At 44.7% G+C, this 27,114-nt stretch overlaps 2 protein-coding genes across 3 annotated transcripts in view; one reads left to right on the forward strand and one right to left on the reverse strand.

Moving 5' to 3' along the window:
* The window catches only part of LOC134339463 (BTB/POZ domain-containing protein 8-like), a 129,609-nt gene extending 112,877 nt beyond the window's left edge, over nucleotides 1–16,732 (reverse strand). Inside the window, exon 1 of the mRNA XM_063035996.1 lies at nucleotides 16,673–16,732. The gene's annotated coding sequence lies outside the window, so the exon portion shown is untranslated. The remainder of the gene's footprint in view (nucleotides 1–16,672) is intronic.
* Nucleotides 1–26,822, forward strand: part of LOC134339465 (CD209 antigen-like protein E) — a 34,488-nt gene extending 7,666 nt beyond the window's left edge. For both annotated transcript variants that reach the window (XM_063035999.1, XM_063036000.1), the window contains exons 3-8: nucleotides 3,144–3,218; nucleotides 5,346–5,420; nucleotides 7,990–8,052; nucleotides 9,606–9,757; nucleotides 16,902–17,014; nucleotides 23,246–26,822. In XM_063035999.1, the coding sequence (XP_062892069.1) occupies nucleotides 3,144–3,218; nucleotides 5,346–5,420; nucleotides 7,990–8,052; nucleotides 9,606–9,757; nucleotides 16,902–17,014; nucleotides 23,246–23,378 (611 nt within the window). In that variant the 3' untranslated portion in view covers nucleotides 23,379–26,822. The remainder of the gene's footprint in view (nucleotides 1–3,143; nucleotides 3,219–5,345; nucleotides 5,421–7,989; nucleotides 8,053–9,605; nucleotides 9,758–16,901; nucleotides 17,015–23,245) is intronic.
* Nucleotides 26,823–27,114: the final 292 nt, after the last annotated feature.

Raw genomic sequence — 27,114 nt, forward strand, 5'->3', positions numbered from 1 at the left:
CTAAACCCCTAGGACTGTTGGCTGGTCTGTAATATAGCCCCATTAACGTGGTCACACCTTTCTTATTGCTCAGTTCCATCCATAACACCTCACTGGTCGAGTTCTCCAGTCTGTCCTGATGGAGCATTGCCGTGACATTTTCCGTAACTAGTAACACCACCCCTTCTCCTTTAATCCTTCCTGCTCTGTTGCATCTAAAATACCAGAACCCTGAAATATTGAGCTCCCATTCCTGCCCCTCCTGCAGCTAAGTCTCACTAATGGCTACAACGTCATACTTCCAGGTGTTGATCCATGCCCTGAGCTCATCTGCCTTTCCTACGATACATTTTGCACTGAGATTTTCACAACTCAGGACGCTCAACCTTTTGATTCCTGACTTTGTCTGAGGTCACGCCAACATCTGTCTCCATTAACTGTTCTGGCATTCTGCTTCCCATTCCCCTGCAACTCATTTAAATCACACTAGGATATCAGTCCCCCTCCAGTTCAGGTGCAAACCGTTTCTTCTGCACAGGTAGAGTCTGCGGTAAATTAATGGAAATGTTGGAAGATGAGAATGGAATTACTGAGGGATAAGTATAAATGGGTGCCTGATGGTTAGCACACACTTGATTGGCTGAATGGCCCATCTTTTATGAGCATCAATACTGTGCTGATTAAGAATCCAGAAACTCTTATTAAAAGGCCAAGAGCACAGAGATTTTCAGGATTACAGACTAGGAGGACCGACAGAGATGGTCAGAATCAGAATCTGAGGTTGGGTGGGACTACAACCAGAGGTCATGGCTTAAGGGTGGAAGGTGAGAAGTTTAAAGGGAACATGAGGGGAAATTTCTTCACTCAGAGGGTCTTGAGAGTGTGGAGTGAGCTGCCAGCACAAGTGGTGCATATGAGCTCATTTTCAAAGTTTACGAGAAGTTTGGATGGGTATGTGGATAGTAGGGGTAAGGAGGGCTGTGGTCCCCAGTGCGGGATGGTGGGAGTAGGCAGTTTAAATGGTTTTTGGCATGGACTAGATGGGCCAAAGGGCCTGCTTCTGTGCTGTACTTCTAATCAGAATCAAGTTTAATATCACAGGCGTATGTCATGAAATGCGTTGTCTTTGCGGCAGCAGTAATAACGCAATACAGAGTAATGAAGAAAAAACAGTGAATTACAGTAAGTACATATATATTAAATAAGTAGTGTAATAATAGAAATTTTAAAAAGTAGTGAGGTGGTGTTCATGGGTTCAGTCTCCACTTCAGAAATCACATGGCATGGCTGAGGGGAAGAAGCTGTTCCTGAATCACTGAGTGTGCGCCTTCACACTTCTGTACCTCCTACCTGATGGTAGCAATGAGAAGAGGGCATGTTCCGGGTGCTGGGGGTCCTTAATGATGGATGCTGCCTTTCTGAGACACCGCTCCTTGAAGATATCCCGGATACTCCGAAGGCGAGTGGCCCGAATGAGCTGACAGAGTTTACAACTCTCTGCCCCTCTCCCTCCCCCCTCCCCCTTCAGCCAAAAATTCCTTTTGGTCCAAATACCTTTTAAATGTAGTTAGAGAGGGGTGGGGCCATGGAAGGATTTCAAAACAAGGATAAGAAAATTTAAATCTATGTCGCTCAACTAGAAGCCAGTGTAAGTTCACCAGACCTAAAGTCAGCAGAATTAAGCCATTTGGCTCATCAAGTTTGGTCCAACATTCTATAGTGGCTGATTCATTATCCCATTCTCCCCATAACATATATATATATTTCTCATCTCTGTCTGAAGGGACATCCTTGTATTCTGAGGCTGTGTTCTCAGATCCAAGACTCTCTCACTAAAGGGAACATATTCTACCCATCCACTCTATCTAGACCTTTCAATATTCAATAGGATTCAATGAGCTTCCCCCCTCGTTCTTCGAAATCCCAGTGAATACAGGCCCAGGGTCATCAAATGCTCCTGGAATCATAGAATTATAAAACACTACAGCAAAGAAACAAGTCTTCAGCCTATCTAGTCCAGTCTGAACTATTCATCTGCCTCGTCTCATCAATTGGCATCTGGACCATAGCCCTCCATACCCCTTTTTATGTAGGCTTGAGGTTGAGAGGGAAAATAGCTTCAAGTTTCTCAGCACTCACCAAGGATCTCACGTGGTCTGTACACACCAGCTGTGTGGTGAAAAAGGCACAACAGTACCTCTTTCACCTCAGACGGTTGAGAAAGTTTGGTATGGGCCCCCAGATCCTAAGAACTTTCTTCAGGGGCACAATTGAGAGCATCCTGACTGGCTGCATCACTGCCTGCTATGGGAACTGTACCTCCCTTAATCGCAGGACTGTACAGAGAGTGGTGTGGACAGCCCAGCGCATCTGTAGTTGTGAATTTCCAATAATTCAGGACATTTACAAGGACGGGTATGTCAAAAGGGCCCGTAGGATCATTGAGGACCCAAGCCATCCCAACCACAATCTATTCCAGCTGCTACCATCCAGGAAACGGTACCACAGCATAAAAGCCAGGACCAACAGGCTCCGGGACAGCTTCTTCCACCAGGCCATCAGATTGATTAACTCACGCTGATCTGAGTGTACTCTATATTACATTGACTGTTCTATTTATTACAAATTACTATGATTGCACATTTAGATGGAGATGTAACGTAAAGATTTTTACTCCTCATGTATGTGAAGGATGTAAGAAATAAAGTCAATTCAATTCAGTTAACAATAACTTTCCCGACAACCATTCCATTATCTGCTCTGGCCCTCTGGTTCCCAGCTCCCTGCAACTCTTGATTTTAAAACACCAGCCCACCCCCGTGCAATACTAGGAAACGTAACAGGGATATTAGTCCCCCTCCAGTTCAGGTACAAACCATCCCACCTGTACAGGTGGTCCCACCTTCTCCTGATACATTAACCCTTTCACTCCTGTGATCATTTTCACAGAACTCCCCGGGTCCCTGATGAAGCATGGGTGGGTGAATAGGAGTTAGTGGGGTAAAAACACAGCCAGTAGAGTTTACAGAAGAGTTGCAAGGGTGATATGTGATACAGTATATCACACAACTGAGGAGTCAACCAGCTGAGGATCTTTATACACATAATGGAAGGTCTCAGTAAACAATAGTGCGATTCACTGTATGTTGTCTTTTGTCACACAGATTCAATGATTTACAGCGAAATGAAGGAACAGCAGCATAAATTAATGATGGAAAATTCTCAGCTCAAAAGCAACGGTGAGTTTCCCAAACCCTCTGACAGCTTATCCCCAGACACTCCTTGAAGTGTATGTAAGAGAGAAGGCAGAAACTGGCCTTTAAAATCATAGATTTGGAGTCTGCTTCATCAAACACCTTTGCTCCCTCAGTCCCAAAGGACAGAAATTCCTGGTGATCACCCATTTTAATTTGACTTCCCATTCCCATTCTGACATGTCTGTCCATGATCTCCTCCCCACTGCCTCAATGAGGCCACTCTCACACAAAAGGAGCAACACTTCATAAAAGATGGACCCTCTCCGCCATGAGGAGGTATTTGGTGTCCCTTTCCAGATCCTTCCACACGTTTGGGACACTATCTTTGCCGTCTATAATTGTCCTACTCGTTATTTCATCCTCCGTCGGATCCATGTCTGCATTCGGAAATGTGCCCTGACGAAGGGTCTTGGCCCGAAACGTCGACTGTACCTCTTCCTAGAGATGCTGCCTGGCCTGCTGCGTTCACCAGCAACTTTGATGTGTGTTGCTTGAATTTCGAGCATCTGCAGAATTCCTCGTGTTTGTGTGGTCAATGCTGACCAAGATTTCCATCTAAGATGGGCCCATTTTTTCCACATTAGAGCCATATCTCTCTGATCCATCATCTGGTCCATGCCTTCCCTCCTCTAGCTACCACCATTGACCAGGAGGTACAGGACCCTTAGGACCCACACCCCCACATTCAGGGACAGTTGTTACCCTTCAAGCATTAGGCTCCTGGACCAGTGTGGTTAACTTCCCTCACCTCAATACTGAACTTATTTCACAACTTTGACAAACTTTCAAGGGCTCAACAGCTCATGTTCTCGGTTGTATTTTATTTCATTCATTCACCTCAATGGTGAACTGACTCCACAACCTATAGACTGCCTTCCGAGGACTCTACGACTCAGTATTATTTATTTACTTTTTAAAAATTGATTATTGCATGACTTGTCCTCTTCTGCACATTGGATGTTTGTCAGTCTTTGTTAAGTAGTTTTTCATAAAATTTATCCTATTTCTTTACACCCCTGTAAATGCCCATAAGAAAGTAAATCTCAAGACAGTATATGGTGACATGTATGTAATTTGATATTAAATTTACTTTAAACTTTAAAAATTCCTTTTAGTTTAAATACCTTTTAAAATTTGTTCGAGGGGGGTGGGGCCATGGAAGGATTTCAAAACAAGGATAAGAAAAGTTAAATCGGTGTTGCTCAACTAGAAGCCAGTGAAAGTTCATAAGACCTTAAGTCAGCAGAATTAGGCCATTTGGCTCATCAAGTTTGATCCAACATTCCATAATGGCTCATTTATTATCCCATATGTGTGTGCGTGTGTGTGTGTTCCTCATTTCTGTTCTGAACGGACATCTTTGTATTCAGAGGCTGTGTTCTCGGGTCGAAGACATTCCCACTAAAGGAAACATGTTCTACCCATTCACTCTATCTAGACCTTTCAATATTCAATAGGATTCAATGAGATCCCTCCCCCCTTGTTCTTCTAAATTCCAGTTAATTCAGGCCCAGATCCATCAAATGCTACTGGAGTCATAGAATTATAAAACACTCCAGCAAAGAAACAAGTCTTCAGCCTATCTAGTCCATGCCAAACTATTCATCTGCCGAGTCCCATCATCTGGCTCCTGGACCATAGCCCTCCATACCCCTTTTTATGTAGGCTTAACAACAACTGTCTCCACAACCATTCCATTATCTGCTCTGGCCCTCTGGTTCCCAGCTCCCTGTGACTCTTAATTTAAAACACCAGCCCACCCCCGTGCAATACTAGGAAACGTAACAGGGATATTAGTCCCCCTCCAGTTCAGGTACAAACCATCCCACCTGTACAGGTCCCACCTTCTCCTGATACTTTAACCCTTTCACTCCTGTGAACATTTTCACAGAACTCCCCGGATCCTTGATGACACATGGGTGGGTGAATAGGAGTTAGTGGGGTAAAAATACAGCCAGTAGAGTTTACAAAACAGTTGCAAGGGACAAGTGCACACATACAGTATATCACACAACTGAGGATTCAACCAGTTGAGGGTCTTCATACACATAATGGAAGGTCTCAGTAAACAATAGTGCGATTCACTGTATGTTGTCTTCTGTCACACAGATTCAGCGATTTACAGCGAAATGAAGGAACTACAGGATAAATTAATGATGGAAATTTCTCAGCTCAAAAGCAACGGTGAGTTTCCCAAACCCTCTGACAGCTTATCCCCAGCCACTCCTTGAAGTGTAAGCAAAAGAGAAGACAGAAACTGGCCTTTAAAATCATAGATTTGGAGTCTGCTTCATCAAACACCTTTGCTCCCTCAGTCCCAACGGACAGAAGTTCCCGGTGATCACCCATTTTAATTCGACTTCCCATTCCCATTCTGACATGTCTGTCCATGATCTCCTCCACCGCCTCAGTGAGGCCACTCTCAGACGAGAGGAGCAACACTTCATAAACCATCTGGGTAGCCTCCAACTTGCTGGCGTGAACTTCTCACTTGCCCATCACCTCCCTGTGGTGCCCCAGCTCCTTCCTGTTCTCCTGTGGTCTACCCTTGTCGCTTATCAGATTCCTTCTTCCTCAGCCATTTACATTTTCCCTCATCACCTCCCAGCTTCTCACTTTATTCTTCCCACCCACCCAGCCACCCACCGGTGTGGGGAGGCAAAAGGTTCAATGTCATAACAGGGTAGTTTGTGAGGTTACCATAGAAGGGGTCCTTTCATAAGTGTGATAACAGAGGAGTAGAAGCAGTCCTTGGGCCTGCTGGTACATGCTTACAGCCTTTTGTAATTCCTCCCTGTTGGAAGGGGGAGTAGAGAAAATGTCCAGGAGGGGTAGATATTTGATCATGCTGTCTGCTTTTTTGAGCAGCAAGAAGTACAGACAGAAGAGGTTTGGCCCATTCCAGGACAATGTCCCATGTTCCTTCAACCCTCAGTCCAGGCCACTCAGAGACTTGTGCTAATATTGTTTCTGTGACTCTGTGACTGTATGTGATGAGCTGTCTGTGACTGTATGTGATGTGGTGTCTGTCACTGTATGTGATGTTTTATCTGTGACTGTATGTGATTTATCTGTGACTGTGTGTGAAGTTTTATCTGTGACTGTATGTGATTTATCTGTGACTGTGTGTGAAGTTTTATCTGTGACTGTATGTGATGAGCTGTCTGTGACTGTGTGTGAAGTTTTATCTGTGACTGTATGTGAAGTTTTATCTGTGACTGTATGTGATGTGTTTTGCACCATGGCCTCGGAGGAATGCTGTTTCATTTAGCTGTATGCATGTGTGTGGTTGTATGACAATTGAACTTGAACCTGAATCTGAACTTGAGCTAATAATGGGCTGAGCCAAGTCCATAACTCCCTGACAGTTGTTCCCTTTCAAGACACCACCAAGTACTTCACAATAACCTGGAATTGTGGCCACTGTTGCTTTTTAGGGAATGGAGCGGCTTCTTTGTGCACAGCATGATCCCATAGAACGTAAGAAAACCGCGCCATTTTAAAGTGTTGTTCTGTGGGCAGTTAACCTGATCAATCATTCTAGTTAGTACCCCCCACAACCCCCGCCTATCTATTACCCCAGTTACAGCACTGTAAACGTGTTAAACCAATTTTTTAATGCTGTTTACATCGTGAGTACATGCTAGTATTTATGAACATTTGAAGTCTTATCCGTAATTAAACCTCTTTATTCTTTACAGTTGTTGACCAACGTTCCTCAGCAAATTCCTAATACGTGTAAATGTACATGACGAATGAAGTTAATCCTTGATCCTCAATGATAAGGAGCAAGGGATAAATATTGGTACCTGTAAGAACGCCTCTGTTCTGCTAGATTATAGCATCATGCACCCTCCTGAGAACAGATGAGAGATTGCATCTCCAATACTGCACCACTCTCTCTGTTCTACACCTGGTGTCAGTGTAAAATTTTGTGTCCAGCTCTCCACAGTGGGAGTTGAACCCACAACCTTCCAGAGGGGAGAGCGGGGCCCATCGAACCACATGACGTATGAGAGGGGGAGGGGTGTATGCAGATATGAGAGAGAAGGAGAACGGGATTGGCTGCTGTGCATGAGGTGGGAGCTGGGATAGTCAATTATAGCAGGACGAATCTCTTGTGCAAGTATTATCTAGGCAATCACCAGATGGGCTGAATGGCCTGTTCCTGGTTATTCTTTATAAAAGCAACTATACCAGGGGCTGCACAACTTAAATAGAGAATAGCACCCTCCAAGAGGACCACAACCTTATTGGAGGGCTTGGAGGCTTGAATGCCTCAGTGGCCTGGAGAGCTATGCTGGCTGTTTGCTTTGGTTCTTGGTAGAGTCACCCATGCCAAACAGGTCAAAGGGTAGAGGCCAGACTAAGGGTGGTCCATCGGTCCTCCCGGTTTGGAGGTTCAGCTGGGGGTTAACAACCCTTGACTGGATTTTGAAAAATTGTTACAGAAACAGCAATAAAGAATCCTCTATACAGACACGTAGAAGACATTCATTGCCATCGTAAACACCAGTGGCGAAACGGGCAGTAAGTAAGTGAAGTCAGTAACTTATCTGTGAACATCCTCTCCAATTTACCACTACCCCACTTTATGTGTGCCAACAGCTGGATCAGTTCCACACCATGAGTTAGTTTGGGTGAATTCCCACTGCCTGTTCAAATTAAACTTCTGTAACAGCATTTCCAAGATCCTGAAACAAAGATCAGATCATCTCCACTTGCTAATGTTTGATCCGGATTTGCTTCTCAGTGTCTGAAGTTCAGAGAGCCCAGAGCATCTTGGCCAGCAAGCTCCCTGAGCTGAAAATCAACAGTAAGTATGAACACTCTGATCCATTGACTAATTCTGAACCTTGGCTGTCACCGGTACATCTCCACTTTGTTCCCATTGTCTGTGAATATTCCCTCCAATTTACCACAGCCCCTTTTCTGAGTATCAACAATGCATTTAGTTCACACCTTGGGTGAATTCCCACAGTCTGTTTAATGACAGGATGGTCACACACACAAACTGTATTCTTTGTGCTAGACTCTGCCGTAATAAGAAATAATTGCTCTGTGAATACCCTGTCCGATCTTTGATCATTTTAAACTATTCCACTCAGTGGTCATTTTATTAGGTACACCGCCCATTAATACAAAATCTAATCAGCCAATCATGTGGCAGCAACTCAATGCATAAAAGCATGCAGACATGGTCATGAGGTTCGGTTGTTGTTCAGACCATACACCAGAATGGGGAAGAAATGTGACCTAACTGACTTTGACCATGGAATGATTGTTGGTGCCAGATGGAGTGATCGGAGTATCTCAGAAACTGCTGATCTCTTGGGATTTTCATGCACAACAGTCTCTAGAGTTTACAGAGAATGGTGTGAAAAACAAAAGAAATCAAGTGAGTGGCAGTTCTGTGGGTGGAAATGCCTTATTAGTGAGAGAGGCCAGAGGAGAATTGCCAGACTGGTTCAAGCTGATATGAAGGCGACAGCAACTCAGATAACCGCACATTACAACAGTGGTGTGCTAAAGAGCATCTCTGAATATGCAACATGTCGAACCTTGAAGGAGATGGGCTACAGTTGCAGAAGACCACAAACATATACTCAGTTATCATTTTATTAGGTGTAGGAGTTGGCTAATAAACTGGCCACCAGGTGTCCCAGATCTTTTAGATTATGAAGACAGCAGTCCTCTTTTATTGTCATTTAGTAATGCATGCATTAAGAAATGATACAATATTTCCTCTGGTGTGATATCACAAAACACAGGACAGACCAAGACTGAAAAAACTGACAAAACCACATAATTATAACATATAGTTACAACAGTGCAACAATACCATAACTTGATGAAGAAGTCCATGAGCACAGTAAAAAGTTCAAAGTCTCTCAAACGTCCCACATCTCACACTGACGGGAGAAGGAAGAAAATTCTTCCTGCCATGCCCGACCACGATCCGTCTCTGAGTCATCCGAAAACTTCGAGCCTCCGAATCAGCTCTCCGACACTGAGTACCGAGCGCCACCCCTGTCCGAACAATTCGACCTCAATCTTGGTTGCCAACAGCAGGCAAAGCCAGGGATTTTGAGGACTTCCCTCCGGAAGATTCCCGACCGTGCAGTAACGACAGCAGCAAACGAGCGTTTCATAAATTTCTCCAGATGTTCCTCTGTGCTTTCACGTCCGTCCCCATCAAATCAGAATTGTCCACGGCCCCTATTTAACGGATACGATATCATTTTTCACCGGAGGGCTGTGCACATGCAGGCACGCTGCACTCTCTCCTCCCACCGATTCTATTCAACAATGTACAGTAAATGTAAGTAATTTTTCAGTAGTTCTGAATTCCCTCCTCTCTCTCTCTAGATCACTTTTGGACCCCATGTCCTAAAATTTGGGCAACGTTCAACCAGTCATGTTACTACTTCTCCAGCAGTTCAGGCGACTGGCATTTTGCGAAACAAAAGTGTTCAATGCTGGGTTCACATCTGCTTGTGATCAACAACATTGAAGAGCAAGTAAGTGTCAAGTTCATTGTGTAGATACAGGAAAGTGGCACAATGGTGTAACGTATCGCAGAGTGAGCAGCCCGGGTTCGATCCACAATGGTGTAACGTATCGCAGAGTGAGCAGCCCGGGTTCGATCCACAATGGTGTAACGTATCGCAGAGTGAGCAGCCCGGGTTCGATCCACAATGGTGTAACGTATCGCAGAGTGAGCAGCCCGGGTTCGATCCACAATAGTGTAACGTATCGCAGAGTGAGCAGCCCGGGTTCGATCCACAATGGTGTAACGTATCGCAGAGTGAGCAGCCCGGGTTCGATCCACAATGGTGTAACGTATCGCAGAGTGAGCAGCCAAGGTTCGATCCACAATAGTGTAACGTATCGCAGAGTGAGCAGCCCGGGTTCGATCCACAATCGTGTAACGTATCGCAGAGTGAGCAGCCCGGGTTCGATCCACAATAGTGTAACGTATCGCAGAGTGAGCAGCCCGGGTTCGATCCACAATGGTGTAACGTATCGCAGAGTGAGCAGCCCGGGTTCGATCCACAATGGTGTAACGTATCGCAGAGTGAGCAGCCCGGGTTCGATCCACAATGGTGTAACGTATCGCAGAGTGAGCAGCCCGGGTTCGATCCACAATAGTGTAACGTATCGCAGAGTGAGCAGCCCGGGTTCGATCCACAATGGTGTAACGTATCGCAGAGTGAGCAGCCCGGGTTCGATCCACAATCGTGTAACGTATCGCAGAGTGAGCAGCCCGGGTTCGATCCACAATAGTGTAACGTATCGCAGAGTGAGCAGCCCGGGTTCGATCCACAATAGTGTAACGTATCGCAGAGTGAGCAGCCCGGGTTCGATCCACAATAGTGTAACGTATCGCAGAGTGAGCAGCCCGGGTTCGATCCACAATAGTGTAACGTATCGCAGAGTGAGCAGCCCGGGTTCGATCCACAATAGTGTAACGTATCGCAGAGTGAGCAGCCCGGGTTCGATCCACAATAGTGTAACGTATCGCAGAGTGAGCAGCCCGGGTTCGATCCACAATAGTGTAACGTATCGCAGATTGAGCAGCCCAGGTTCAATCCACAATCGTGTAACGTATCGCAGAGTGAGCAGCCTAAATTCAATCGCATTGTTGTCTTCCTGTGACTGCACGGGTTTCCTCAGGCTGCCACAGTTGCCTCCTACATTCCAAGGATGTGTGGCTTTTAAGATATTGCCAGTACTATATCGACACCGGGAGCAGGGCAACACTCGCAGGCTGCGGACAATACACCTTCGGACTGTGTTGCTGGCTGATGCAAACAACTTATTTCACTGTATATTTTGATGGACATGTGAGAAATGACTCTCATCTAATCCAAATCTTCATTTACACACAGGTGCGATAAAGAACGTACTTGCAACAGCATCACACGCACACAAGAGCCTTCACAAGGAAAAAAAATAACAAGCATAAATTGTACATAAATTCTCTATATTGCAGTGTGTGGGCTGGTGTACATGAATCGTGAGCAATTGTGAAAGATGCTGCAAGGAAACAGAATCTGGTTTAATATCAGCAGCCTAAGTCATGAAATGTATTAGCTTTGCAACAGCAGTACAATGCAACATATAATAATAGAGAAAAAACTGTGATTCACAGGAAATGTATATTATAATTGTGTGTGTATATATGTATATAATAGTTTATATAAAAAAAAGTAGTGAGGTCGTGTTCATGGGTTCAATGTCCATTCAGAAATCGAATGGCAGAGGAGAAGAAGCTGTTCCTGAATCATAGAAACATAGAAACATAGAAAATAGGTGCAGGAGTAGGCCATTCGGCCCTTCGAGCCTGCACCGCCATTCAGTACGATCATGGCTGATCATCCAACTCAGCACCCTGTACCAGCCTTCCCTCCATACCCCCGATCCCTTTAGCCACAAAGGCCACATCTAACTCCCTCTTAAATATAGCCAATGAACTGGTCTCAACTGTTTCCTGTGGCAGAGAATTCCACAGATTCATCACTCTCTGTGTGAAGAAGTTTTTCCTAATCTCGGTCCTAAAAGGCTTCCCCTTTATCCTCAAACCGTGACCCCTCGTTCTGGACTTCCCCAACATCGGGAACAATCTTCCTGCATCTAGCCTGTCCAATCCCTTTAGGATTTTATACGTTTCAATCAGATCCCCCCTCAATCTTCTAAATTCCAACGAGTATAAGCCTAGTTCATCCAGAATTTCATCATATGAAAGTCCTGCCATCCCAGGAATCAATCTGGTGAACCTTCTTTGTACTCCCTCTATGGCAAGGACGTCTTTCCTCAGATTAGGGGACCAAAACTGCACACAATACTCCAGGTGTGGTCTCACCAAGGCCTTGTCCAACTGCAGTAGTACCTCCCTGCTCCTGTACTCGAATCCTCTTGCTATAAATGCCAGCATACCATTCGCCTTTTTCACTGCCTGCTGTACCTGCATGCCCACTTTCAATGACTGGTGTATAATGACACCCAGGTCTCGTTGCACCTCCCCTTTTCCTAATCGGCCACCATTCAGATAATAATCTGTTTTCCTGTTTTTGCCACCAAAGTGGATAACTTCACATTTATCCACATTAAATTGCATCTGCCATGAATTTGCCCACTCACCTAACCTATCCAAGTCACCCTGCATCCTCTTAGTATCCTCCTCACAGCTAACACTGCCGCCCAGCTTCGTGTCATCTGCAAACTTGGAGATGCTGCATTTAATTCCCTCATCCAAGTCATTAATACATATTGTAAACAACTGGGGTCCCAGCACTGAGCCTTGCGGTACCCCACTCGTCACTGCCTGCCATTCTGAAAAGGTCCCGTTTATTCCCACTCCTTGCTTCCTGTCTGCCAACCAATTCTCTATCCACATCAATACCTTACCCCCAATACCGTGTGCTTTAAGTTTGCACACTAATCTCCTGTGTGGGACCTTGTCAAAAGCCTTTTGAAAATCCAAATATACCACATCCACTGGTTCTCCCCTATCCACTCTACTAGTTACATCCTCAAAAAATTCTATGAGATTCGTCAGACATGATTTTCCTTTCACAAATCCATGCTGACTTTGTCCGATGATTTCACTGCTTTCCAAATGTGCTGTTATCACATCTTTGATAACTGACTCTAGCAGTTTCCCCACCACCAATGTTAGGCTAACCGGTCTATAATTTCCTGGTTTCTCTCTCCCTCCTTTTTTAAAAAGTGGGGTTACATTAGCCACCCTCCAATCCTCAGGAACTAGTCCAGAATCTAAAGAGTTTTGAAAAATTATCACTAATGCATCCACTATTTCTTGGGCTACTTCCTTAAGCACTCTGGGATGCAGACCATCTGGCCCTGGGGATTTATCTGCCTTTAATCCCTTCAATTTACCTAACACCACTTCCCTACTAACATGTATTTCCCTCAGTTCCTCCAACTCACTGGACCCTCTGTCCCCTACTATTTCCGGAAGATTATTTATGTCCTCCTTAGTGAAGACAGAACCAAAGTAATTATTCAATTGGTCTGCCATGTCCTTGCCCCCCATAATCAATTCACCTGTTTCTGTCTGTAGGGGGCCTACATTTGTCTTAACCGATCTTTTTCTTTTCACATATCTATAAAAGCTTTTACAGTCAGTTTTTATGTTCCCTGCCAGTTTTCTCTCATAATCTTTTTTCCCCTTCCTAATTAAGCCCTTTGTCCTTCTCTGCTGAACTCTGAATTTCTCCCAGTCCTCAGGTGAGCCACTTTTTCTGGCTAATTTGTATGCTTCTTCTTTGGAATTGATACTATCCCTAATTTCCCTTGTCAGCCACGGGTGCACTACCTTCCTTGATTTATTCTTTTGCCAAACTGGGATGAACAATTGTTGTAGTTCATCCATGCAATCTTTAAATGCTTGCCATTGCATATCCACCGGCAACCCTTTAAGTGTCATTTGCCAGTCTATCTTAGCTAATTCACGTCTCATACCTTCAAAGTTACCCTTCTTTAAGTTCTGAACCTTTGTTTCTGAATTAACTATGTCACTCTCCATCTTAATGAAGAATTCCACCATATTATGTTCACTCTTACCCAAGGGGCCTCTCACGACAAGATTGCTAATTAACCCTTCCTCATTGCTCAATACCCAGTCTAGAATAGCCTGCTCTCTGGTTGGTTCCTCGACATGTTGGTTCAAAAAACCATCCCGCATACATTCCAAAAAATCCTCTTCCTCAGTACCTTTACCAATTTGGTTCACCCAGTCTACATGTAGATTGAAGTCACCCATTATAACTGCTGTTCCTTTACTGCACACATTTCTAATTTCCTGTTTAATACCATCTCCGACCTCACTACTACTGTTAGGTGGCCTGTACACAACTCCCACCAGCGTTTTCTGCCCCTTAGTGTTATGCAGCTCTACCCATATCGATTCCACATCTTCCCGGCTTATGTCCTTCCTTTTTATTGCGTTAATCTCTTCTTTAACCAGCAACGCCACCCCACCTCCTTTTCTTTCATGTCTATCCCTCCTGAATATTGAATATCCCTGAACGTTGAGCTCCCATCCTTGGTCACCCTGGAGCCATGTCTCTGTGATCCCAACTATATCATAATCATTAATAACAATCTGCACTTTTAATTCATCCACATTGTTACGAATGCTCCTTGCATTGACACACAAAGCCTTCAGGCTCGCTTTTACAACACTCTTAGCTCTTATACAATTATGTTGAAAAGTGGCCCTTTTTGATGCTTGCCCTGGATTTGTCGGCCTGCCACTTTTACTTTTCTCCTTGCTACTTTTTGCTTCTACCCTCATTTTACACCCCTCTGTCTCTCTGCACTGGTTCCCATCCCCCTGTTATGACTAACCTCCTCTCGCCTAGCCTCTTTAATTTGATTCCCACCCCCCAACCATTCTATTTTAAAGTCACCTCAGTAGCCCTCGCTAATCTCCCTGCCAGGATATTGGTCCCCCTAGGATTCAAGTGTAACCCGTCCTTTTTGTACAGGTCACGCCTGCGCCAAGAGAGGTCCCAATGATCCAAAAACTTGAATCCCTGCCTCCTGCTCCAATCCTTTGGCCACGCATTTATCCTCCACCTCATCGCATTCCTACTCTCACTGTCACGTGGCACAGGCAGTAATCCCGAGATTACTACCTTTGCGGTCCTTTTTCTCAACTCCCTTCCTATCTCCCTGTATTCTCTTTTCAGGACCTCTTCCCTTTTCCTACCTATGTCATTGGTACCTATATGTACCACGACCTCTGGCTCCTCACCCTCCCACTTCAGGATATCTTGGACACGATCAGAAATATCCCGGATCCTGGCACCAGGGAGGCAAACTACCATCCGGGTCTCTGGACTGCGTCCACAGAATCGCCTATCTGACCCCCTTACTATTGAGTCCCCTATCACAACTGCCCTCCTCTTCCTTTCCCTACCCTTCTGAGCTACAGGCCGGACTTTGTGCTGGAGGCATAGCCATTGTCGCTTCCCCTGGGTAAGCTGTCCTCCCCCAACAGTACTCAAACAGGAGTACCTATTGTCAAGGGGCACAGCCACTGTGGTACTCTCTAGTACCTGACCCTTCCCCTTCCCCCTCCTAACCGTGACCCACTTGTCTGCCTCCCATGCCTGCCTGTAACTCCTCTCTATCAACTCCTCATTCTCCCTGACCAGACGAAAGTCATCGAGCTGCAGCTCCAGTTCCCTAACACGGTCCCGTAGGAGCTGTATCTCGGCGCACCTGGCGCAGATGTGGACGTCCGGGAGGCTGGGAGACTCCAGGGCCTCCCACATCCGGCACCGAGAACAACAAACTGCCCTCACACTCATACTGCCCCTCTCCTCAAATAACAACAAAAAAAAATGAATACCAAACCGTCCTCGCCTCACCCGTTTCCGCCTAAGCCCGTTGAGCCGAAGCCCTTAAGCTTTCACTCTGCTCCCGGCTCACTCCGCAGCCCGCAAACTATGCTGCCTGCTGTATGAGGCTCTGTTCCTTTTAATTCTTCATTGACTGTGTGCCTTCAGGTTCCTGTACCTCCTTCCTGATGGTAACAATGAGAACAGAGCATGAGCTGGGTGATGGGGTCCTTAATGATGACACCGCCTTTCTGAGGCATCACTCCTTGACGATATCCTGGATACTACAGAGGCTAGTGCCCATGATGGAGCTGATTAAGTTTCCATCTCTCTGCAGTTTATTTTGATCCTGTACAGTAGCCCTTCCCCACCCACCCCCACCTTCCCATACCAAACGGTGATCCAGCCAGTTACGATGCTCCGCAAAGTACACCTGTGGAAATTTGCGAGTGTCCTTGGCAACATACCAAATGTGTAGTGGAGGGGTGCTTCCCTCCATTACCGATGGGACATTTAAATCTGTGAGTGTTTTGTTTTGGTGACAAAGCACAGTGATCGTATGTATTGTTGGAAGTATCCTGGCTGTTGCATCCTGGTCTGGTGCAGCAATCTGAAAATGCAGGACCATGATTTGCAGAGTAGTGGACTCTGCCCAAAACATCACCAGCACATCCCTGCCAACCATCGGTAGTATCTACCAGAGGCATTGCCTCATAAAGACAAAATCCATCATCAATAATCCCCACCCTGCAGGCCAGGCCATCTTCTCACAGCTACCATTTAGCAGGAGGTACAGGAGCATGAAGTTCCATACTGCCAAGTTCAACAGAAGACACTTCCCTTCAACCACTCAGTTCTTAAATCAAAAGGCAAAAACCCTAATCACTACAGTTCAGCAACACTATGGCCGCATTGTACTAAATTAGACTCTTCTACTGTTCTAGCGGTGTTCTTTCTGGTAAACATTTATGTTTCCCACCCCTCTCCACAGACCCTCAGCCACTCAGCTTTCTTCATCCTCCCCGAGCAGTGCCACTTTAAGCTTGAGTCAATAGTTCATACCTACACTGACACGGTCACTGTCCGACTGCGTTTTCGTACGCCCTGCTGCTGCCTCTTGCCAAGGGCCACTTTCTCATTGAACTACTTCATGTCAGAGTCACTTAGTGTCGCTCAGTCCCACGGACAATACTCCTCTTCCATCAAATCCTGCAACACAAGAGCAGTAAAGCTGCCACATCAACTCAAGGGCATTTTTGTTCACTTCCAGTCTTGTTTAATATTTTTACAGATATTTATTAAAAAATTATCGGTACCCAAAATGTACTGGATTGGCTTGTCGGACTCTGCCGAGGAAAGACATTGGCAGTGGGAAGATGGCACAGAATATGATTCAACACCACAGTAAGTCTCACTGCAACTATTGATTGCACTTTTTTATGGTACACAGACTTCTCACCTGCCCATTACTTCCACCTGGGTCGTCCCCTCCTCTTCCTCCTATGGTCTACATATATATCTACAAATGCATGCTCTGCTGAAGTGATAAATCTAACAAGGTATTGATCAATTGCTGAGACGATGAATGTTACAGTAAATTGCCAGAAGATGGTCACTATCCTGAAGGTCCTTGTGATGATTTCCCCCATGTGATGGATTACTCTACAGAAATAAACACTGCCCACTTTCTTGAGAGAGCTGGAAATTCCCTTGCCCCATGATCTCCACTCTCTGTAGTGGAGGGAAAGTGTTTGAAGTTCAATTGGGTGATCTATTCCACCATGCAAGGTGCCTTGAGACCTGCTCAGCTTGGATCCTCAAGAACCCTTGGCCACCAATCTGGTGTTGTCTCCCCTTACAGCATGTCCTCAGTTTATATTTTCATGCACTTCTTTTAAATTCAATCTTTTCCAACTTATCTCCCACTTTCAACAAGGAGAGTTGGTCAGCCATGAAACTCTGACTTCTCTGTACTTCTTCATACATTGGGATGTCCAGCACCTGCAGAATCTCTCATGTTTACGGTACACAGAAGTTCCTCACCAAAATAAGCTAGTCAGCCCAACAGCCCTTCTCCCCCTCCCTATTTAAAAAAAAACCTTTTCTATTCCTTTCTTCCTCATATTTATCCATCTTCCCTTGTGTTCATCCATGATATCGGTCTCCATTGATACCTGCAATACCTAATTTCACATTCTTGCCTCTTTCCATAGAAACCAAAGATTCAGAGTCAGCAGTTCATATCCCAACCTGGCAGCCGGGTACTGTTAGTAAAATGTTAAATGGGTTTATTATTGTCGCTTGTACTGAGGTGTGGGCACATGGCCAAGTGGTTAAGGCATTAGACTAGCGATCTGAAGGTCGTGAGTTCGAGCCCCAGCCGAGGCAACGTGTTGTGTCGAGCAAGGCACTTAATCACACATTGCTCTGCGACGACACTGGTGCCAAGCTGTACGGGTCCTAATGCCCTTCCCTCGGACAACATTGGTGTCGTGGAGAGGGGAGACTTGCAGCATGGGCAACTGCTGGTCTTCCATACAACCTTGCTCAGGTCTGCGCCCTGGAGAGTGAAGACTTTCCAGGCGTAGATCCATGCTCTCGCAAGACTAACGGATGCCTTTACTTTACTAAGGTACAGTGAAAAACTTGTCTTGTGTACTGTTCACATCGATCTATTCTTTACAATGGTTCACTAGGAGACCACAAGGTAAAACAATGCAGAATAAAATGTGGCAATACAAAGAAAATGCAGCATAGGCAGGTAGTCTGCTGCGAAGTCACAAGTAAGGTAGATTGTGAGGTGAAAAATCCATCTACGTTTCATTAGGACTTTGAGGAGATTTGGTGTCATCACTCACAAATTTCTGCAGCTCTTCTGTGGAAGCATTTTAACTGGCTGTGTCACCATCTGGCATGGGGGCTGTGGGATCCTACTCCACAGGATCAAAATAAGCTGCTGAGAGTTGTAGAACTAGCCAGCTCTATCACGGGCTCTGGTCTCCCCAGCATCCAGGGCATCTTCACGGAGCAATCTCAGAAAGACAATGTCCATCATTAAGGACCCCCACCATCACCCAGGACATGCCCTCTCCTCATTGCTACCATCAGGAAGGAGGTACAGAAGCCTGAAGGCACACACTCAATAACTCAGGAACAGCTTCTTCCCCTCTGCCAGCCAATTTCTGAATGGATGTTGAAATCTGAAATTATATGCCGGCGATATTAAGTCTGATTCTTATCGTACTATGGAAACATTCAATAGTTTTATGATAGTGGGGCAGAAACTCTCCTTGAGTGAGCCCAGTGATATCCGCTTTCAGGCATTGGTTTATTCTGATCACTGGGCAGGGGAGAGGAGCAGAGAGAGTGTCCAGTGTGGCTGGTGTCTTTGATTACGTTGGCAGTTTTCCCAAGGCACCCATCAATGAGCTGTGTCCACAACCCTGTGCAGTTTCTTGGTCTTGAGTGGAGCAGTTGTCATACTAAGCCATGACACACCTGAGTAAGATGCTTTCTATGGTGCATCAATAAAACTTGATGGTATGAAATTCCAGCAATCTGTTATGCAAGCTTTGGAAAATCCTGATGGTGCAGCACTGGTCACCAAGTGATATCACCACATTCTCCATCTATTCATAGTGCCCCAGTTCTCACATGTCCTTTACAATCACCTAGTTCTCTTTCCCACACTCTCTTTACACTTAACAGGTCCCCTGAAATGCTACATAAAAAAGAATGGAATAAAAATGTGCTGAGTACCCATAAGAACAACACCCAATAGTCTGTAAAATCTGCTGGTTCAGCACCAGTGCATTCCAAATTAACAGAGTTTTACTGCAGATAAGTGAATGAACTCAGCCTTGTAAAATATTCTTACAGCAAGCATGAAACTATGAGGTTCTCATAAAGTTCAAATTCAAATTTAATTATCATTCAACCATATGAATACCATTGAATTCAGACAAACCAAATAGCATTACTCCAGGGCCAAGACGCAAAACACAATACCAACAGTCACAAACAGCACAAAGCATATATAAGATAGCAGTACAATTCAGTCACACAGAAAACAATATAGTCCAAGTCCCTAAGTCCATAAATGTTGTAGAAGTCTGCAGTCAAACGCAATACAGCTTGTCTTCTGCCAAGGCCACGCAGAACCTCCACTGTCCGCACAGCACAAGGCACATATAGCACGTATAAGTTAGCAGTACTGGACAATCACACGATAAAAAGAATATGGTCTAGATCCCTGAATCCATGAGTATTGTCGCAGTCTGCGGTTGAATAGAGTGAAAGCTGAGGGCAGGGCTGTCACTGATTCCGCAAGCTCTGTCCTGGACAGCTGCAAACAGGTGACACTGCGGCTTGAGGCCTAGTCCTTGCTATGACGGAGATCACACAGCTCCCCCGCCGTTCGCCTATAAGCCAGGTAACTGGACTTGCAGCATCCCGCATTACCAATGTCCAACAGAGTTTTGCGATCACCAGAAAACCAACAAAGACAATCGCTCGCTGTTAGACTGCCTACGCCCACTGACTCCAACGCCTCTCCAGCTCCTTCAGTTTCTATGGCAACAAGCAACTTGCTGATGGGGTAGACATGCAATACTTTAAATCCTTAATGTCCAGCAGGGTCTTGTGGTCATAAAAAATATATTAAAAAAAAAAGACAATACCACCTATGGTTGGCCTGGCCCCATAGAAGCCACCATCTTACTGAAAGAAAATCACATCTTCAGGAAAGAGATATGCCATCCAAACCAATTCTGAAATGTGACTGCCCTGAACTATCCTCTGATATAATTCAACTATCCTCTGAAGCTCCCCAACAAAACATTCGGTTTAGGGACATTAATGGGGTAGTGCAGTGGTGCAGTGGTTAGCACAACATTTTACAGTACAGGCCCCCTGGGTTCAGTTCCTGCCACTGCCTGAAGGGAATTTTGTATGTTCTTCCCACAACTGCATGGGTTTCCTCCGGGAGCTCTGCTTTCCTCCCACATTCCAAAGATGTACCAGATGGTAGGCTTATTGGCCATTGTAAATGATTAAATCGGGGATTGCTGGGCAGCGCAGCTTGAAGGCCCGGAAGGGCCTACTCCGGGCTGTATCGCAATAAAAGATAAAATAAAATGAAATGATGGATAGGTAATACGTGCTGACTTCGCATCAATACTGCTTGCCAGTGATGAAAATAACCAATGAACAATATCGAATATTAGAATTACTTTGATTTGTTAGCGAACATATTATTTTTATATCAGGTGACTTCTGTTTCCTCTACAAGCATGAATATTCTACATGAATATTCTCCTCATCTGCTCGTTGAGCTTCCTCATAACCATAACTTGCTGACATGTCCCCTCTCAAGGAGCATGGCCCTCTTGTGATTGGGGACGTTCCTCCCCCTCCAATGCATGACTTCCACTGCCAGCTCGTATTACACTCGCACCACCCTCTGAGTGAAGAAGTTTCCCCTGAGGTACCCTTAAATATTTCACCTTTCACTCCTCAGCTACGGCCTCAGGTTCCAGTCTCACCCAACTGAGTGGAAAAAAAAACTTTACTTGCATTAATCCTTTCTGCGCCCGTCATCATTTTGTATACCTTGATCAAATCTCCTCTGGTCCTGGGAATAAGATTCAAGATTCAAAGATTCAAAAAACTTTATTGTCATTCTAACCATACATCAGCTCTGCAGGGCAGAACGAGACAGCGTTCGTCAGGGGCAGTGCAATCATAACATAACATAAATAAAGTCCGAACTTCTTCAAACTTCACCTGTAACTCAGGTCCTCAAGTCCAGGCCATATCCCTGTGATGGTGATGCTCCTGATGGCTGGGAAGTGTGCAGATGGACTTCTGTTCAGAACATTTTTTTTGTTCTTCCCCAATAAAGAGTCAGATGTAGAGTAATTGATTTGTACAGCATAAGACTTGTCCACTCTAATCCCATTTACCCACATTAAGTGCGCAGGTAGCCTTTTAGGCCTTGCTAATTCAAGTTCCTGTCTGGATGCTTCGGAGGCAACACCGGGAACCATCCAGACTCTGCGGCAGGGTGGTTCAGGGTTCAGGTCCTGTTGGTGGCGGCCCGGTTGGGTTCAGATTCTGTTGGTGGCAGCCCGATAGGGGTCTTGGGCTGGACCTTTCGTGCTTTCACTTCATCTACCCACAAAAACCTCTAGAGAGTGACAAGAACAAGAAGAGTCACGCCAGTTCAGAACCACCCGGATTAACAATGGTTGGGGAACTGGGACCATCTGGAGAAAAATTGGCTACCGGAACAAGCCATAAATGGACAAGATGGGGTTAATATATATAAAAAATAAATTAGTAGAGCAAAAAGAGAGTTATGGTAGTGTTCATGAGTTGGTTCGCCTTCCGTTCAGAAATCTGATGGTTGGGGGGAAGAAATTGTTGAGCGTGTGTCATTTGGCTCCTGTACCTCTTCTCTGATTGTAGTAATGAAACGAGGGCATGGCCTGGGTGATGTGAGTCCTTAATGATGAATGCCACCTTTTTTCAAGTATCGATCTCCTCAATGGTGGGGAGGCTGGTGCCTGTGACGGAACTGGCTATGTTCGCAACCCTCTGCACCTTCTTCCGATCCTGTGCAGTGGCCCCTCCACACCAGACAGTGACGCCGCCAGTTAGAATGATCGCCACAGTACGTCTATGGAAATGTGCTCGTTTTTGGTGACATACCAAATCTCCTCAAACTCTTAATAAAATATAGCCACTGGAGTGCCTTCTTTGTACCTGCATCAATTTGTTGGGCCCAGGATCGATCTTTGGAGATGTTGACTCCCAGGAATTTGAAACTGCTCACTCTTTCCACTGCTCCACTTATAGTTATTGTGCAAAGAGAAAAATATTCAGATGTTCAGAATGAGACTTTAACCCATAATAAGACTTTAGACCATAAGATATATCAACAGTATTGGGCCATTCAGCCTTATCATCGCGGCTGATTTGTTATTCCTCTCAACCCAGCAGTAGTACAGCGCAAAGGGATAAAACCTAAAATTACCATAAGGTCCATAAATCAAATAAAATTACGATAAAATTGCAATAAATTACAAAATTAAATAAACAGTTGAAAAGTGAAGGAACAGTGAGTTAGTGTTCATAGGTTCGTGGGCCAGCCAGTAACCTGATGGTGGAGGGATAGACACTATTCCTGGATCATTGAGTGTGTGGCTTCAGTCTCCTGTATTTTCTTCCTGATGTGAAGAAGCCTTGTCCCAGATGGTAAAGGTCCTTCATGATGGGTGTCATTTCTTGAGACACTGCCTCTTAAACATGTCCTCAATGGTGGGTAGGGTTGTGCCCCTGTCTGAGAATAATTCCTTTCATTAACTTATTTGTCTTATTCCTCTCTGCAACCTCAACCAACTCTCCCAGTCTGACAAAGGTTCTTCAACCTTCAATGTTAGCTGTGTTTCTCTTTCTGCAATACTACCTGATCAACTTGTATATATTTCCAGTACTTGCACTCCTTTGAGTTTACTTCACTGTATACTTGTTTTGCATACGATCACCATGGTGACCTTTACAAATAAATTTCTTCCAAGCCAATTTTCTGTATCAGGCCAACTAGTAACTCTGTGACTTTTTGTTTGTTTCCAGTTTCTGGGCTAGTGGCGAGCCCAATGATGCCTTCAACAATGAGGACTGTGCCCACCTTGATGATAAAGGACAGTGGAATGACATTAATTGCTCCACAAAACACAATTGGATCTGTGAGAAAAACTCAGTATGAATTTCACAAAACTGGTCTTAAAAGTACAAACAAGCTCACATTGCATGTTGGTTCTGTGGCAGAAGTCCTGTGCGTTGAGCTTTCGTGTATTACACTTCAATCAAGCTAACCAAGTTTAACTCACATCAACCCAACTTACTAAATTCAACTCAGTTCAGTTTCTCTTGACACATTCAATCCTAGTTGCAGCCACCCTAACTTTACCCATCCCTATTCATCGAGTCACATAGCAGATAATTGGGTCCTTTGGCCTATTGCATTTACCCCAACTCAACCATATCCCAATTCAACTCAACTGTATCCCAATTCAACTCAACCGTATCCCGATTCAACTCAACCGTATCCCGATTCAACTCAACCGTATCTCGATTTAACTCAACCGTATCTCAATTCAGCTCAACCGTATCTCAATTCAACTCAGTCGTATCCCAATTCAACTCAACCGTATCCCAATTCCACTCAACTGTATCCCAACTCAATGCCATCCCAATCAACTCATCATGACCCATTCTGTCTCTACTCAACCCACGCCTACTCAACTTTTCCCAGTTCAATCCATTCCAACTTAGAATTCTTATCTCAATCCATCAGCTTCAACCCCATCCCATCCCACTCAAGCGAACCTAAATTACCAATTCAACCCAAATGAACTCACCATAGCCCAAATTAATATCTTCCCTAAACACGGCACCATCCTATAGTTGGTCATGCAAATAGTGCATGAGACCCAGTCCTCGTAATGTGCATCAGTCAGGTGGTCTCTCATACTGGGGAGCTACATGAACTTTTTCTGTCTTCTTCCTCCTCCTTTTCCAGTCCCGATGATGGTCCTCAGCCCAAAACATTGATTTCCATAGATGCTGCCTGGCCTGCTGAGTTCTTCCAGCATTTTGTTTGTGTTGCAAACATTTTGAGATGTCATTTACGTAAGAACTTAAGAAAATAAGTGTGTGAGTCAGCCACTCAGCTCCTCAAGCCTTCCTCACCACTCAATGCGATTGGCTCCAGGCTTCATTCCCCTGCTTGTGCCAGCTCCCGACAGCCTAGATACCCCAATCTTCCCCTTTTCGTGCCTCTGTTGACCCATTCTCCATAACACTCCACCCTCTGCACAACTTATTGCACAATCTCTAATTTTGTAACCATGCCCCCAATTTAATGTTCTTCCACTAGAGGAAGCATTTCAACATCTACCCTTAGTATCTTGGGTGTTTCAGTAATATTACCCCCATTGTGTAGCAAATTCAAATCTAGTTTCTTTGTCCTCTGCTGAAAGGATTTTTTCTTGAGCTGTTATTGATTTAACACGATGTTCTTAAATATTTTCCTATGGGTGTTCATTCCAGACTGCAGTCACTTGCACACGTTCTCTTTCATGTCCAGTTTTCCTCAGCTGATTGGTAGTCACATCTCAGTGGTTTCAACTCTCCCTGGGCTGGGCAGGTGGTTCTGGTTCTAGATCTATGTCCCATTCCACAAAGAAGATCTCTAATGGTCCGGCGCAGCATTGAGGCAGATCTATGGGAAATGCCATCACTTTGATGGAATGATAACCCGTGAGTCGGTTGTCACTTTTAGGTCAATGTAAACGGCATTATGAATGTCCAAGTTGTTGAGCACGTTTGTTCCATCTGCAACATCTGTGTGATTTCCCACTGGCAAAACCATTTTCACTTCATTCCCATTTCCCATTCTGACCTGGTAGTGCATGGCCTTCTCTGCTGTCACAATGAGGCCATTCTCAGGTTGGAGGAGGAACACCTCATATCCTGTCTGGTTAGTCTCCAACCTGATGGCATGAACATAGATTTTTCTAACTTCTGCTAATTTCTCCCCCCTTCCTCCTCACATTTTCCATTCCACATTCTGGCTCGCCTCTTATCACCTCGCTTCTCCTCACCTGCCTATTGCCTCCCCCTTCCCTTTCTCCCATAGTCCACTCTTCTCTCCTTTCAGATTCCATCTTCTTCAGCCCTTTGCCTTTTCCACCTATCTGGCCTCGTCTCCCTTCCTTTCCAGTCTTGATGAAAGGATTTGGCCCGAAACATCAACTCATAAATCTTCTCCATTGATGCTGCCTGACCTGCTGAGTTCCTCCAGCATTTTATGCATGTTTTAGTGAATGTCTTCACCTGATGCCCGATATGATATTTAACCCTCTCCCCTAACATTACCGCCAACTCATATCTGCTTAATTTCACATGGTCTTTTGTGGAAGCGCACTTGGTACAAACTGTCAGTGATACTTCTATTGCTGTAACAATAAATATGTTCAAATAAAAGTACCTTGTTGATGGTTAAATGTTTTTAGATGTTTTGAAGGTTGCTATGGAAATACACGTCCTTCTTTCTTTAATATATTATTTCTTTCTCCTTCTCCACCAATTTGTTTTGGTTGCAGACAGTTCTCCTGAGTACAGTAAGGTGTATGGTGCCTTTGTGGTTAGCACAACACTATTACAGCTTGAAGCGTCAGAGTTCAGTGATCATTCTGAAGCCTTCTGTAAGGAGCTTGCACATTCTCACCGTGACCGCATGGATTTCCTCCAGCCTCTGCGTTCTCCAGTTTCCTCCCACAGTCCAAAGTCATACCAGTTATTATGTTAATTAGTTATTCTGAATTGCCCTGTGACTAGGCTGGGGTTAAATTGGTGAATTGTTAAGCAGCGCAACTCCATGGGCTGAAAAGGCCTTACTGTCTGCCCACTTTCTCTCTGAGTCTACACTATATTCTGCATTGTGTTATTGCCTTCCCTGAACTGATCTGATCTGATGAAATGAACTGTGTGGATGAAGTGCAAATCAAAGTTTCTCCCTGTACCTCAGTACAGGAGACAGTAATAAGCCAATTCACCAATTTATCTAAACTGCATATTCCCAAGCCAAACTTCCTTCTTCCTGCACTCCAGTACAACCAACATGCATTTTACTGCTCAATGAACCTCACGGATGCATTTAACCCATTAGGTTCAGGAATAGTTCCTACTCTGCAACCATCAGCCCTCTGAATTAGCACGGATAACTACATTCACCACTACTCTCAATTAATTCTACAACCTACAAACTCATTCCCAATGACTCAGGTTCTTGGTATATTTATTTGCGCAGTTTGTCTTTTGCACATCAGCTGTTTGTCTGTCTTTTACTTCTTACTTAGAGATACAGCACAGTATCAGCCTCTTTTGGCCTTACGAATCCACACTGCCCAATTACACCCATGTGACCAATTAACCAACCAACCCACACGCCTTTGGAATATGGAAGGAAACCGGAATACTTGAAGGAAACTCACACAGTCGTGGGAAGAATGCACAAACTCTTTAGAGGCATGGGCGGGAATTGAACCCATATTGCTGGTTGCTGTGACAGCAATACGCAACCTTGCTGCTGGTCCTGTATAGCTTTTTTGTGAAATTCTATTGTATGTCTTTTTTTTTCTGTAAGTGCCTGAAAGAAAATTAATCTCAAGGTAGAATATCAAAGCTTATACACACTTTGATAATAAATCTACTTTGAACTTTGAACTTCAAAACAGCTCAGTTCAACTCCTTGGTACACCTACACGTTCCAAACACACTAAAGGAGTTCTGATTCTTTATTCACTTCACAAAGTGAGCAATCTCAAAATCTCCCGTACCTGGCTCCAATCCACCTTCTACATTTCAAAACGTCCTGCACCTGGCACCTATCCACCTACTATATTTAAACTATGCGTCCTCCGCACAGATTAATCTAT

The sequence above is a fragment of the Mobula hypostoma genome, chromosome 29, assembly GCF_963921235.1.
Source record: "Mobula hypostoma chromosome 29, sMobHyp1.1, whole genome shotgun sequence".
Classification (NCBI taxonomy): Eukaryota; Metazoa; Chordata; class Chondrichthyes; order Myliobatiformes; family Myliobatidae; genus Mobula; species Mobula hypostoma.